This window comes from Phascolarctos cinereus, unplaced genomic scaffold (assembly GCF_003287225.1).
Source record: "Phascolarctos cinereus isolate Bilbo 61053 unplaced genomic scaffold, phaCin_HiC Scaffold_726;HRSCAF=1367, whole genome shotgun sequence".
NCBI classification, from domain to species: Eukaryota; Metazoa; Chordata; class Mammalia; order Diprotodontia; family Phascolarctidae; genus Phascolarctos; species Phascolarctos cinereus.
The window spans coordinates 368,094,961-368,111,058 of NW_027556098.1; the positions used below are offsets into that span (position 1 = coordinate 368,094,961).

The 16,098-nt window shown below is 39.8% G+C and overlaps 1 protein-coding gene across 1 annotated transcript in view; it reads left to right on the forward strand.

The window, feature by feature from the left end:
- Positions 1–16,098, forward strand: part of SNRNP40 (small nuclear ribonucleoprotein U5 subunit 40) — a 46,135-nt gene that overhangs the window by 14,338 nt on the left and 15,699 nt on the right. The window contains exons 4-5 of the mRNA XM_020983378.2: positions 2,203–2,368; positions 12,167–12,289. Of these exons, the coding sequence (XP_020839037.1) occupies positions 2,203–2,368; positions 12,167–12,289 (289 nt within the window). The remainder of the gene's footprint in view (positions 1–2,202; positions 2,369–12,166; positions 12,290–16,098) is intronic.

The window sequence follows — 16,098 nt, forward strand, 5'->3', positions numbered from 1 at the left end:
ACCTAAAGCTTTTTTGTAAAATATTATGAAGAAGAGTCATGGAGTACTATGAACCATGTCACATCACACAGCATTGAAGAGGGTTTAAGAAAACATCCCCGTCGAGATCCCGCTATCAGATGGTCTCAAGGGCATTGTTTTTACAACAGTCTCTTTCTCAAGGACCACGATGGAGTCGCCACATTTAGACGCTTAACACCTCATTCGATTCCTGTAGTTAACTCACTGTATGGAGAGGTAGTGAAGGCATTTAAAAAGATGACGCTGAAGAGTGCTTGGGCCAGACCAAGGACACAGCACTCTGGGCTGTAGACGCTGCAGTTTGAAAGGCATTCAGGGAGAGTCATTCCAGCATATCTCAAAAGAGGTTAAAAAAAAAAAAAGAAAAGAATCACAAACAATGCTTGCACCTAAAGCAGCAGATGAGAAGATGTCAGCTACTAACTCATGTATCTGCTCTCTGTCTTGCCTTTAGGATCTGTGAGGGTGCTGTCTATGCACATAAAGGCAATCCTTCATGAAAATCAAGGTTTTAGCATCACAGAACTTAATTATTTTGTAAAAGTATTTGACATAGTTAAAAAAAAAAAGACTACCTTAAGAATTCTGTAGGGGGTCTTACACACACACACATACATACATACACACACACACACACACACACACACACACACTTTAACATCATATGATTATATGACAGATATGGTCATTTGCAAATAATTTTGTTTAATGACCTGCCAAATATTGGCATCAGTTGACCAGGATACATGCTCATTTGAAACATTTGCCAGGATAATGAAGGATATCTTGTGCAGTGTCCAAAAGACTTTTCTTTTAATGTACGAGTTCTCTAAATGATCCTATTCAAAGTAGGCATTGTATTAATTATATCAAGCTCTGCAACATTATAAAACTTAATCCGTAGTAGTGTGAAAGGATGATAGGATTTAGAGCTGGAAGGAATCTTGGAGAACTTGTCCAACCCTTGCATTGCAGATGTGGAGACTGAGATCAGCTGAAGGGAATTAACTTGCCTGAGGTCATAGATGTGGTGAGAAATAGAATTAAACCTTGAACCTGCATCCTCTGATTCCAAATCTAGCTCTTTTCTTGCCATACCAGGAATTAATGTAACCAAATACTCTGCAGAAACAAAGTAAATGAAAAACAGTCATGATATTTAGATTGTGACATGCACGTGGACAATGTTTTGCTGCCAAAATTTATTAGGAGAAGGAGATGGCATTTGGAAAGTTGTGCAATGTTTTAATGATCCCAAGCCATTTGCTGCCACAAAAGCTCATCTCTCTAGCACCACTAGTGTTCTGGTAATATTATATGGATACAAATCAAGGAACCGTCATGAGCTCAGAAGGATGAAAATGACAAGCAACCCAAAGCAGAGTGGAAAGTTGCATTTTGTACATAAGATATAGCATAATTGCCATGATGATATACATAGAAGTGATGGAAAAGATGTCATGGGGTACCTGTCATATAGGGAAGATGACAAACATTTTAACAGTTGGTGGAAGGCATCTAGCCTATTGGAATGAATTCTTAGGAGGCGTGATGGGAAGCCATGGAAGATGTATCTGTAATAAGGAAGCCTCAGAGCTAACCTTATAAATATTTCAATCTGGAAAGCATTTTAAGGGCACAAACTTCCAGCATTAGCAGCAACATCTGAAACCATTTAGTCCAAAGTACTTAAACAGGAATCTTCTCTACAGGAGCTCCAACAAGTGGTCATTCAGTCTTTGCTTAGAGGACTGTAGTGAAGGGGAGCCCCCAGAGAGACCATTCTGATTTGGGATAGCACTGAGTGTTGGGGAGTTCTTACTTACATGAAACTGAAATCTCCCTCCTGCACTTTCTAACCACTGTTCCTAATTCTGTCCCTTGGGGCCAAGAAAAGCAAGTCTAGTCCTTTTTCTCCATGATAGCTCTAGAAGTTTTGCTGTCATGTCCTCCCATCTCATCCCTTCTAAGTTTTATACTAAATAAGTAACCCCTGGCCCTTCAGTCATGATCTCAAGGATCATAAGACTGTAGATGCAGAGTGAGAAGGGTCCTCAGAGGCCATCTGGTCCATCTACCTCTTACACAGGGCTGGCAAACGGACAGAATAAAATCAGTGTCTTTTTTAACCTAAACCTTTCTCTTTCTTTGTTTTCTTCTCTCTCGTCCTCTACTGTTCAGCATGCTCTTCTCAGCTTCCACAGATAAGACTGTTGCTGTGTGGGATAGTGAGACTGGAGAGAGAATTAAGAGGCTGAAGGGGCATACTTCCTTTGTGAACTCCTGTTACCCTGCCAGGAGGGGTCCCCAGCTAGTCTGCACTGGCAGTGATGATGGCACAGTGAAGGTGGGTGTTTTATGTGACTGTCGCCAGTTTCTGAGGTGGCATAGTAGCATTCAGATGTGACCCTTTCCTTGGAGTTCACCAGCTCCTGACTGATCTTTTCCAAGTAGGGTGGATACTCCCTATAGCCTGTCCCTTCTAAACTTGGTTATAGTGCCATTTTCCCCCCTGAAACAAAGATGTAGGAAAATTTCCATTTGAGGACAGAAGGTTTTTAAACATCTTTGAAATAACAGGTGATGAATGTGCAACTGTATTAGAATCTTAGAATATTAAATATGTTAAATACATATAAATAAACATTAAATAAAGCATAAAGTGTTAAACATGAGGGGACTCTAAAAATCATTCAATCTAACCCTCTTTTACAGGTAGGGAAATGGGCATCGTAGAGAGAATTAGAGATGGCCCAAGGTTACGTAGAGTTATTGTCATCATAACTGCCTGAGAGTATGTTTATGCTATCATAATAATGAAATTTAAACCGTCGTAGTGTTTCCTGTGTCAACCACATTTCAGACTCTGGGTGGTTTTGTCAGTCATTGGGCCAAAGGGGACTAAAAGACAGACTGCATGTAGAAACCCCACAGTTCCTTTGGTGGTCAGAGTTTCGAATGAATGCACTGATTTCACATACAAAGATTATGTTAACTACCCAATAGGATATTTGCATTGAGTTGTTTTTCCTGTAAAATTGGTAATTGTTTTCCACTGAAGAAAATCTGATGGCTTTTTGCCTGACCCTGTTGTGGCCAGTGTTAAACATGCTAGGGAGCTGGATTTAGAATGTGTGGAATTGGTCAACAAATGCAAACCCATATAGAGCTGAAACCACAGGCTGATCTAGGCCAGGGCAGGGAGTCAGACAGGCCAGGTTCAGATCCCATCGATGCCATTCACTAGATGTGTGACCTTCAGCGAATGTTCATATTGCTGAGTCTCTATTTCCTCATTTGTAAAAGGGGCATGGTACGACTTTATCTTCCTACCTCAAGTAAGGATTGTCGAGAAGTGCACGTAAGGACATGTGCAGAGCACTTTGTGACCCATACAGGCCTCTGTGAGTCTAAGCTACCAATGGCAAATCTACTTCCTCTGCCCCAGGGAGTAAATAATACTCCACTAGCCCCCAAGGAATAATTTAGCCCCTGAAGACTCATGTCCTTTCCCATTTCTGTTTCTGTAAAGCCTCCAAACCAAGTTGTAGTGTTCTCACAAAGTTTGACATTCTGCACATTTGTTTGTCCTGTAAATACTGAGGCCCAGTGCTTCATGATCCTTCCTTACATAAATTCCATTCATATTCTGACTCTAAAAAAAGGTTTGCTCAGTTGTCTCCTGGGTAGGTGGTATGATTGTCTTAGTGATTTAAAGAATTCCTTCTGGTATGCATTTTCAGTTATTGATAATGGGATTCCAGGAGACTATTTATTGCTCTTTCGAGAGCTTGGTCAGTTTTTTCTGGCTCATCAGCCACCAGCTCATCTGCAGATGAAGCCCTGTTTTGTGTGTACAGTTAGTTAGATTTACTTACATGAGGATGTTCATTTGTAATGACGCAAAGGCCGTGCTATGAGGCCTTCTGGGAACTTGTACTGCATTGTTAAGAGGCCAGACTTTCAGGAAGGAGGCAGCCTGACTCAGTGCAAGGAGCCCTAGGGTGGGAGCTGGAGGGCCTGGCTGCCATTCCTCGTTCTACCCCTCACTAGTTGGGTGAGGTCTGGGGCAAGTTAAGGAACTCCTTTGAGTCCCAGGCTGCTCATGTTTCTTTTTCCTTTTTTCCCCTCTTTGAGATGGCCTGACTCTGCGATTCAGCAGCATAGAGAGCTAGCTCCTAGTAACATTTCCCTATACCAAAGTCAGTGAGCACTTTCTCTGCAGCTTAGGAGTCTCCTGGGACTCTAGGAGGTTATGGGACTTAGGTTCTACAGTCTGTAAGAGGTAGGAATTGACCCATGGTCTTCCTGACTCCTATCTATCTGCTCTACCATATAGTCTCTCAACTCATCGATAGAATGGGGAAAATATTACCTGGCCTACCAACCTACAAGGCTGTTGTGATGATTAAATGAGAGAATGTATGTAGGCGAAAGTGTTTTGGAAACTATAAGGTGCTGTAGGAAGACAGGGAGCATGCTGGTGTTGACAGGGCTTTGTGATTACCAGGGCTTCGTTGTCTGAGCTGACTTCAATAGATTTACATAGAAATCTTTCTGTTCCAGAGCTTATAGAAAACTTTTGAGCAAGCCAAGCACCAACGCATGAACAGTGTTTCCGTTGTTTTTTTTTCAATCCAGAATTTTTCCAAATGGAGGTAGGAGGTTCAGAGGAGGATATAGAATCCCCTAGGGAAAATTGGCAGGGATTAGGGAGACTTACTTTGTTTATTTTATGTGTCTTCCCCCTAGGAAAGTCTAGAAGGACATTAGTAATCTTTTTTTGTTTGTTCGTTTTTAGGCAGTTGGAGTTAAATGACTTGCCCAGGGTCATACAGCTAGTAAGTGTCAAGTGTTTGGTCTGCGGCTGGATTTGAACTCGGGTCCTCCTGACTTCAAGGCTGGTGCTCTATCCACTGTGCCACCTAGCTGCCCCAAGGACATTAGTAATCTTTACATATCCAGGGATGCCTAAGAAACAATTTATTTTGAGTGAGGGGCTTTTCCTCATCCCTGATGCCACTGTTTGGTGAATTGCTCACTCTTCCTGTGTGTAAGACTTGCCCTCTGGGTGGCTAGAAATAGAGACCTAACACTCGGATGAGAAGTACAGTTTGGAGATTCAGAAAGCAGTACTTTTAGAACTGGAAGGGCTCTTCACAATCACCTAGTCTGTCTCACATGTTTTCTTTTTGAGGAAACTGAGACTCAGAGAAAGGACTTGGAGGATGGCCATCTGTCTTTCTTCTTTCCTCTGACTCCCTGCCTCCCTAGCTTTTGGAACCATCAATCAGAGTTCTCTCCATCTAATCAGGAAGCATCTTGAAGGGCAAGTCAGTAACAAGAGTAAAAAGATAAGTTCATTTGCAGTATCAAGGATTGAGTATCTCGTGGGTGGAATGAGATTGCCTCTTGTGCATAATTCATGTACTCCAATGGCCAGGCAGAAGATTCACTGGCCTTCTTTGAAGTATATGGATAAAATGAGATTGTTTAGCTAGGCAGCTCATTTTGTTCATCTGATTTTATACTTTTACTCTTCCCACTAGTTTGATTAGTCAGCAGGTTTGATCCAGTTCAAAGGAGTAATCAATCACGTGTATAGTCCTACATGCTGAGCAGTAACTTTTACATTTATCATTATCATTTACATTAATCTCAATTAATTAAGAAACTCTTTATCCTCACCTATGAAATTTCACTGATTCTTGCTCATGGAGCCTTGTACCTGGCGGTCTTTTGCTTAGCCCTCCTGTCTTCTCTCCACCACCATGCCTGGCTCCCATGTTCTTGCACAAAGAAAGCCAGGCTGCAGCATCCAACCTTGCCATATGTTCCCTGGTGTTGCCCATGTTACCCCTGCTTTCCGTTCTAAAGCAGAAGCATATGGGTCTCTTCTTACCTCCTCCATTCAAGCCTTAAAACCAAAATGTTTCCAGAGCACAACGTAGATTAGGTATAGAGATTTAGATAGAGAATGTGATAGAGAATTCAGCATAGGCTGATGAGGTCTCCAAGAATTACGTGGAGGGGGAGGAACATGGCTTTCTGGGTAGAATCTTCACTGTCCCTTCTGAAAACTTTGTATTGTATGATTGTTGCATATGTAGTTTCCAGGAAGCTAGATGTGATTCTCTGCAGCCCTTAGACCAGTACTTGGGTATGTTGTATGCTAATCCTCTCCCAGAGGATTTTCTTTTCTGCTGGCATGGGTTAGGCCCCACATTATCGTTGGTGCTTCCCTTTTCACAGTTAGCCATCAGAGGTGAGTCCTAGAAGATCTCTGCTCCAAAGTTACTTGTCCAGATCTCCCTGTTGTGAATTTTATCATGTCCATTGTTGTCCTTGGGTGGTCAAGATCAATCAATCCTGACTCTGCTTCTGGATTGTTTCTCTGATTTCCCTCTCTTCCTGAGCATTATCTTCCTAAAGGAGTCTAATATTATTATTTCATTATGTCTCTATTTCCCTCTTATGTGTGGGCATGTGTCCTCTTAGAGTAAATTCACTGTGAGAACTTTTCTTTTTTTTGGTTCAAACCTCTGATTTTATTGGTGTAGGGGAACTCCTGTTGAGGAACGTTCTCTACCAATGCAGATTGACGCCTGTTCTGCAACTTCTAGTCTTAGAGAGTTGCCTGGGGCCTGGAGAGGGTAAGTGACTTACCCAGGGTCACACAACCCATACATGTCAGATATGGAACTTGAGCCCACATCTTCCTGGCTAAGTAAGGGTGGTTCTGTCCATTATTCCACACCCTTTCTTTTAGAATGAGATTTCCTCATCACCATGGTATTCCTCAGTTGGCTGGGTGGTCCAGTCAGAGGGGATGGATTGAGACAATTCTAGAATAAATATTAGATCTAGAATAAATGCTAAAATTTTGCATGATAAGGAGAGCAGGGTAGTGTAATAGCATAAAATTGTAGCAGGAGAGAGTGAGGATGATTGCTGTTGACATTCCCACAGCACGTTAAGGTTTCCCCGCTATTTCACCTACGTTGTCTTATTTGATCCACATGGCAGCCTGTGAGGTGGCCCATTTGACAGCTGAGGAAACCAAGATTTGAAGTTTGGAGAGGCTGAGTGACAGCCACCGTCACACAGCTAGTAAGCACCAGGGGTACCGTGGGAGCTGGGTACCTGGGTCTCTCCTGGGGATGAGTCCAGTCCTCTCTGTACCACCCAGTGCTGTCTCTCAAACATTCCAAGAGGTCTGTGTAGCCAGGGTGCTCTATCTCACTGACCCCTTGTTTCACATTCTTCATTTGCTTTCTCAAGCTTCCAGCCCCCATTTCTCATTCATGTGACACATATATATGGGATTTCAGGTCTGCACATGTGACCTTAGAGGTTCTTTAGTCTCACCCAAGCTGAAGCAGAATGGGTTTCTGTGTATATACTGTGATATACTGTATCCCATAACTACTCCTACAGCTAAGTGGATGTTGCTTTAAACAATTGAAATAGTCACCAGTAGATTCTAAAAGCATACAAGTAACTGAGTAGCAGAAGTTAGGATGTGAAAGGATGGTATTAAATGCCTCTTTGATATTTTAAAACCTCGTGATTCCATCTGTGAAGATTGCAGCCTATCCCTGTTTTAGTCTTCGTCATTTAGTGGCCAACTTTCTGGTGATGAGCTTCTGAACTTAGCTTGGCTGGTCCTTAAACAGCCATCATATAGGCCATTGTCATGTCCATCCTCACACAAGATAGATAAAAATGATCTTGTGTAGCCTTCTCAGTGTTATTGGAGTCTCTGAGAAACAGATTTCACAATCTGCAAGTAGAATCTTTTGAGCTGTAAACTCCATCCTTCCTCACCTCAGATGAGCTATAGTTTATTTTCGGTTTTGATGCAGACTTTCCACGTATGGCAAAAAGCCCAAAGTTTACATTTTCATGACATTTGTATAATCCTTTGGAAAGTGCCGATTTTAACATTCAGACTACTTATAATATCTCAAATCTAAAGGTGATGTCTCAGTTTACAGGTTGTCAATAATAAGACATTTCCCTGTCAACGTAATTGTATTCTAGGTGTGGATGGCCACACTATGTGCGCAGATTAAATACCTTAAATCTCTTCTCACGTGTATTGTGTAGCTTCTGACGCTCCCATGATGAATGTTATGTGACAGATATACCTCCATTTCTATTCATAATGGCACCACGGTATCTGATAATAGTCACCCACTTTATCTGTTGAGTTATAAACTATATCATTGATTATGCCAAGTAAATGAATTTCAGAATATTAGATTGCTTCCATTTGGAATTACTTTCCCATTATTCACATTCAGACTTTTCAAGCATAATGTGTAATAGAATTTTACAGATAAGCGATTCCAAGTAGGATCATAGATTTAAAAATAGAAGGGAAGTTAGAGAACATTTAATTCAACGCCTCATTTTATGAATGAGAAAACTGAGACCAATAAGAGGTTAAATGACTTGTCCACAGTCACACATGTGGTCAGTGTCAGAGCCAGGTTTTGAATGCAGGTGTTCAGACTCCACATCCGATGCATTATGCTGCTTCTAACAAACTTTCTGTTTAGAAAGTAGCTGTCCATGTTTGTGTGGACTAGTCCCAGAAAAGGCCTGTAGCTAAATCCCCCACCTTGAAAAGGCTCAAATATGGGATCTTCTCATATCTCTACCTCCTCGTGGCATTAGGAGTAGAATCCAATAGGTTTTATTTTTATTAGGTCAGCTAGAGTTTCACAATCTGAATTCACTAAACAGATGAGAACTTGTGCAGTGTTCTTTTTTGATAACATCTTCCTGTTCCCCTGCCCCACCATTACTGCATGTTAACAGCAGCAGCTTGTGGATAAGCGTCGGCTTTGGCAGCCTATTGTTAAATGTGTGCACATTTGCTTGGGATGGGAAGATCTTGGTTTGCATCTCCGTTGTGCTACCAGCCATGTGACCAGATTAGGCAGCCTCAGTTTCCTCGTCTTTGAAGCAGAAATCATAGTATTGTCACTGCCCGCTTCACAAGATTGTTTTGAGACAAATGCTTTGTGAACTGCTATGTAAATATGAGCTAAACAGTACACACCTATGTACACATATTGACAAAATCCCCATCTCTGTCTTGGAATTTCCAGCATGTTAAGTTCTTGCTTTGGATTAAATAGCAATTGAATTCAACCAATATATTAAGTGCCTACCGAGTGTTCAAGGCATTATGCTGTGGGGCTGGGCATACAAAGGTCAGAAATAGTTCAGACTCCAAGGAGCTGACAGTCTTATAAACACTAAGTGTTATGAATCAGTACACTTACATAGGTAGTTGGATATTCTCAAACTTTCAAAAACAGTATGTGTACATTCTACGTAATCATATTTAAGGAATTACTGAATTCCAAAACAAATTTTGTTTCCAAATTGTGCAGGCTGAGGTTAGACAAAATCTTTCCGAAAGGCAAGAGATACAGTCTTACAACTAAGAATAACCTATTCTGCAAGTCTAAATAGAATCGTACAGACGAGAAAGAGAGCTTTAATGGAATAGAGAGTGTTTCCAACTATTTCTGATGAAAACACCAGGAATATTGAAATGCAAGCCTAAGAGTAAAGAGAAACCTAGAAAAGGAAATGTATTTGAACAGTCGGAAGAGGCCGTAGGATAATGTGGTGTTAACATTTTGAAGGGAAAAGAAACAAGTCTCCCTTCAGAACCTTAATGTCTTCAAAGGGAGTTGAGGGAGGAAAAAGAGCCTTAGGGGTGTGTTGATTCCATCCTGAGGACTTGAAGAAGGAAAATAGAATGGAAGGTAAAAGAAGGAAGAAGCAAGTAGAACTTACCATTTCTCAATTTTTCATCATTAGAGCACACGAAAAGAAGACCATGTAAGTATAAAGAAGGGGTGGGAAGAATAGGCATCAGATAAAGCTCTTTCTCAACAGGAGCAGACAAAGGAAAGTTGGGCACACATGTATGCACACACAGAATTTGATGTAGAAATACATTGAAACCAGTAGGAAGACATTGGGATGGAGGGGAGAGAAAGGTTTAAAAGGGAGCAAAACAAGCCTCCTAATCTCTAAAGGGAAATTAAAAGGAGTGGGCAGGTTGGGGAGGCGTGACTAGAACCCAGCTAAGGAGGTGCCTGAGATTGCCTTTTAAACAGTTGGAGAAATGGCTGAACGAATTGTGGCATAGAAGTGCAATGGAATATTAACAGTCTGAAAGGAATGATAAAAGATATACTGTAATAGAATCCCAAGCAGTGAGAACTAATACAATGAGCAGAACCTAGAGAGCAATTTGTAAAAACACAAAAACATTGTAAAGAAAAAGAGCTTAGAAAAATTTGAGAACTGAGTAGAGCATGACTTTTCCATGTGTCCAGAAAACATGATGAAACATGTTACCCACTTCCTGACAGAGAGGTATCGACTTAGTTTTGGACATTGTTGCTGTATCAGTTTGTTGTGTTTGATTATGCTAATTTGTTACAAGATTTGGGTTCTCCTCCCCCTTTTTAAGTAATGTGGGATAGGGGTGGGGGTGGGGAGTTAGCGGTAGCGATGCTCAAAAGAATTCCATTGAAATTTTTTTTGATTCTCCAAGCGCAGACAATCAGGACAGTTTTGAAAGTGTGTGGAATTTATAATTTGCTTTTAAAAGACAGGTAGTAAGAAGTAGATCCATGGATTCATTTACAATTCTCTTTTTGTGTTTTGCTATATAAAATGTTTGTGTTTTAAGTTCAAAACAAAAAATTAAATTAAATTAAAATCATTAGGAAACCTGCCTCCTGTTCAAGACTCAGGACTCTAGAATAGCCCTCAGTCAAGGCCTTGTAAAATTCCCAGTCACTGGCATCCCTGAGACTCATCTGCTGGTTATAATTGTGATCCTTACTTTTTCAGTCTCCTCAACATGATCTCTGTGTCATGTGGGGCGTGGGCATTACAGTGCGTATCTCCAAATATATAAAACCATTTATCTATTTAATTGCCTATATATCTTGAATTTTGAATCCTTAACGGAGCTGTTTGATACAAAGATTTTTTCCCATTAGAACATTAATCTTTTCTTATTCCTAGGTAGGTTAATTTTGGGGTACAAAAGCATTCATATAAATAAAATAAATTTCATAGAATAGAAATCGTTTTATCTTTTGTAATAGCTTTTACCTTGTTTGATAAGAATGTATCTCCATACTCTTAGCCATGAAATGCAAATAGTCTCTTTTTATTCTGAGTTTTTGTTAGCATGATCTTTAATATTCCGTTCACTTACCCATTTCGAATTTTTTGTGGAGTATGGTGTTGAATGTTGCTCTGACTCTAATTGCTGCCAGACTGCTTTACAGTTTTTCCAGCAGTTCTTTCACAATTCCCATCCTTCCCAAATACCTTGTGTATCTGGAATAGGGCTTTGTTTTCATTGATGTAAGGGTCTCCTGGGGAGGGGAACATCTTGCAGCAGTACAAGTTGGCACCTTCTCTGCATCTTCGACTCTTAGAGAGCTGCCTGGAGCAGCGAGAGATGAGGGGATGTGTCCAGGTCACACAGCCAGGATACATCAGAGGCAGGTTGAACCCCTGGGCTTTGCTGACTTCAAGGCCAGCTCTCAATCCCCTATGCCACACTGCCTCTCTGCTACCTTGGAGGGAGGGAGGGAGGGACAGAGAGAGTGAGAGAGTGTGTGTTGTGTCTATGTTGTCTCCCGCAATAGAAGGTAAGCTTTTTTTTTTAAAATTTTTTTATTTAGGCAATTGGGGTAAAGTGGGGTAAAGCCCAGACTCACACAGCTAGTAAGTGTCAAGTGTTTGTTCTGAGGCCAGATTTGAACTCAGGTCCTCCTGACTTCAGGGCCAGTGCTCTATCCACTGCGCCACCTAGCTGCCCCAAAGGTAAGCTTCTTGAGGGCAGGAATTGTTTCATTTTTGTCATCATATGTTCAGTGCCTAGCAGGATACCTGGTATGCTGTAGGTGCTTAATAAATGCTTGTTGCATTTGACATGAATCCTCAGGAGCACTGGGGAGTTCAGGGTCTATGAGCAGCCATTGTTTTAATTACTTTGTGCTGTAATTACACTTGAGCCTTTAAACTGGAAAGATTTTGCAGTGGGAGTAAGTTGCATTGTTAATTGAACATCTGGATTCTGTCATTTCAGCTTTGGGATATCCGGAAAAAAGCAGCTGTCCAGACATTTCAGAATACCTACCAGGTATTGACTGTGACCTTCAATGACACCAGTGATCAGATTATCTCCGGTGGCATTGACAACGACATCAAGGTGTGTCTCCTGTTGAATCATTCCCCTTTTCCTACCTCCTGTTCACAGAAGTTGATCTTTTAAACATACAAGTTTTATGATGTATCTGCACATGATACCAGTGAAGCCTTTTATGACTTTTAATGGAAGTCAAGCATTTTCCAAAGTGATTTCTCCAGTTCTCTTTTGTAAGTTATATGCTTATCATTGTAATGATCGTCATTGGGGCTGACATTCATATGGTGCGTTCAGGTTTTACAGAGTTGGTTTGATGCAGCAAGTCTACCATTCCGCATTTATTAACATTTTTCAGATGAGGGAGCTGAGGCTCAGAGAAGTTTAAGGCCTTGCTTGGGTTGTGAAGTTAGTTAGTGTCTGAGGCACTCAGATTGAGGTCTGCCTTGAATCCAAGCTGAGAGTTTTTTCCAGTATACCACAGCAGGGTATTTTATTTGGTTACTTTTATTATATCGTCCTGTGAAATTGGTTTATTTAAGTTATTAATTTCACATTTTGTCCATTTGGGTAATTTATATTTTAGTATGTAATCAACTACTTTGCTTGGATTCTCTAATTTGTTAGAATATTTTTGCACAGCATTCTCTAATGATATTCTTAATTTTTTTGTGTGCTTATTGTGGTCTTTTCTTTTTCCTTTGTAATTTTGTTGATTTGTGTCTTTCTCCTTTTTTTGTGTGCTAATGGCTTATCCATTTTTATTAGCCTTTTTAAAAAAAACAGCTTAGTGCTATTTATTAATTAAATTGTTCTCTCATGTTCTATTTATTTCTGCTCTTTTCATTGTCTCTTTGGACTACTTCTTCCTTTTCTAATGTCTTTTATTGTAGATTTTTGTTTTTCTCCCGTTCTTTCTTATTAATGTTGGCACTAAGTACTGTAAATTTACTTCTAAAAGCTATTTTGCCTATACACTGTAGATTGTTATATCGTATTAGTGCTATCATTGTTTTATAAACACTCTCTTATCGTTTTTGTGATTTTTGTCAGACCTGTAGTTTAGTAGATTAATTTTCATTGTTGCTGTATAGCTTTTAATCATGCTATTATTTAATTTTATTGCATTGTCATCTTGAAAATACAACATACAAGATTTGTGCTTTTTTGGATTTGCCAAACATAGCTTTTTAAAACCAAGCCAGGGATCAGTTTTTCTGAGAGTTTTATATGTACTTGAAAAGAACATGTAAGAATCCTTTGTTTCAGTCACTTAATTTTTCTTTATGTCTTATTTTCAGCTCATTCAGTAACAAGTTTATGATTTCTTTTTCTTCTCTTAAATAGTCTGGTAATGAAATATTGAAGTCCCTTACTATCATGGTTTTATTTTTTCTTACACAAGACTGTACTACTTTTAATAAGTGTAATTGCTGAATGTTTGTTGTATAAAAATGTAAAATTAAGTATTTTATTCATTATTCCTTTCATTGTCATAATGCCCATGGTTAAATTTTTTAGTTTGCATTCAGCTTTGTCTGACATTATCATTATTGCCATATTTGCTTTTTTTGAGCTTGGAGTTGCATGATGTAATTAGACCACCTCTTAATTTTAATCTATATGTATCTTTTTGTGTCATACATGTTACCTGTAAACAAAACATTTACAGATTTTGTCTCTTGGTCTGCTCTAGGGTTTTAATCCCCATTAAAAGAGATTGATGTTTATTGTCATATATGTTAAATTTGATTTGTCTTCTCACCTTTCCAACCCTCTCCTCCCATCTTCTTATTGTTCTTGATGTGTCTAGCGGGAGTAAGATCTATTTTAATTTTCTATAACTTTTTCTACTGTTAAAAACCAATTAGCAAACCAAATTAAATTTTCTAATTTAAATTATGGAAACGAATTCTTCTTATTCCCTGAGGCTTGGCCTCTTTTTGTTATAGATAGCTTTTAGGAGTGTCAATTCACCTTTCTCTTCATTTTTTGTGGTTTCTTACTGTTTTAAATGGCTTTAGTAATAACTATGTGTATATTTTAGCCCTCTTCCTTTTTGTGCTAGTCTTAATAGGCAGTTTTTTATTCAAACTCCAACTTAAATGTTTCTGTTACGGTTGCAAAAGCTTTTTGAAAAAAATATTAACTGTGTAATAACATTTAAAGTATAGTATTGTTTCTATTAATTCAATTTGAAATTCCTATAATGCTGATAACTATTTTATTTTCAAATGCTAATTACTCATAATTATAATATCTATAGTCTGTACTCCAACATCTAATTCTGTGTTTTTAAAGCTTTCATGTAGTCTTGTCCAGCTTCATTAATTGTCTCCTTGTTTCTGAAAAGTTAGACGATAGTCTAACTGGCATTTTAACATTTTTTTCCCTTGACATTCAGAGGTCTTTGTAATTCTGAAACTTAACAATTACATGCTTTGGAGATTTGTAATTAGGATTTTTTGATGCTGAAGTCTAGTGTCTTCACTCTACTTGCAAAGTATCACCTTTTCTTATCTATTCTGGAAACTTCTCCACATCCTCAAGCATAGTACCTGGTGATTTTCTTTTTTTTTTTCTTTTCTGATATCTTCAAGAATTCTGATCTAAAGTTCACAGTTCTACCTGGCTCCTCTATTACTTTGTTCTTCACATGCATTGGTTGTGATTTGAGTTCTTATATTTAGAGATAATTCAATTTTATTTTCCCTACTAGTTGTCTTTCATGTGGCTTCATTCCACTGTTTGCTGCTGCCATTTCTTCAGTGTTACTGTGCATTTTTATAAGTTGTACCTATGTCTCTTTCTGTTCTTATTCTCCCCCCCCCCATTGGAGTCTTCTTTTAATATATTTATTATACAGTTTAATTCCAAAGAGGTTTTATCATCTGGTTCTCTCATGTTATAGAATTTCTGCATTGTACTAGAATCTGTCTTTGATTTTTCTTATTATCTCTGTTCGGGGGTGACATTGATAACAGGGGTGGGCCTCAGAAAGGTGTTCTGGGTAAGAAATTGAATTGTGGGGCCTTTACCTTGTCAGTAAGGGAGATGAGTGAAAATGTTGGCTTCCTTGTGGCCTATTAACTACATCTGATGTTGAAGGTGGAGCTAGGGGCGACAGTTTTGGTCTCCAAGCTTGAGGTGGTGCTGGGGGGGCAGTGGGACCTCCTTTTAGGCTGTGGAGGTAGACAGCCAGTCCGGTGGCTCTTGAAAGTAAAGCTAGGGGGGAGAGCAGGGACTGCCTGACAGCAGTGTCCTCTGGGGAGCAGGCAGTGACAGTAGAGAAATAGACTGCCTGTGGAACTGGGAAATTAGCCTTAATGTGGTTGTTCAGGATTTTTGCGGCTCAGCCTGGGAGGTGGGAGGTGAAGATGTCCTAGTTTAGACAGCAGAGGGGAGTGAACAGGATGGTAGCAGAAAGCAGCCATAGGGTTTCCTCAGCCCCTTTTCTCTTGATTTGGTTGTCAAAAAAGACACCTTTTCCCCTTTGAGGGGAGGGTTTAGAGAAAGGAAGAGATAGCTTTTGTGTTTTCGAATTGTTCAGAACTGGCTTCTCGAGTGCCTTTTGGGGAGGGCATTCTTCATACTTTCCTTTTGTGTGTCATAAGTTGATTGTGTGGGATGGTCTGTCACCATCCCTCCCATACTCTTAATTATACCCAAACTCTATAGGCTACTCTTAACCTGGAGAAGGGTGTTTTGAGGGTGGTGGATTAGGAAGAGGCAGTTTTGTAAGAGAGGAAGGAGGACTTGCCGCTTCAGGACTGTCTCCTGTGTCTGTTTCCCTCCACGATTCTTCTCTCTTCACCTCCACAGCTGCAGTGAGTGCCCAAGGACCAGGTGCACAAATAGGTAGATAAATGTTAGGC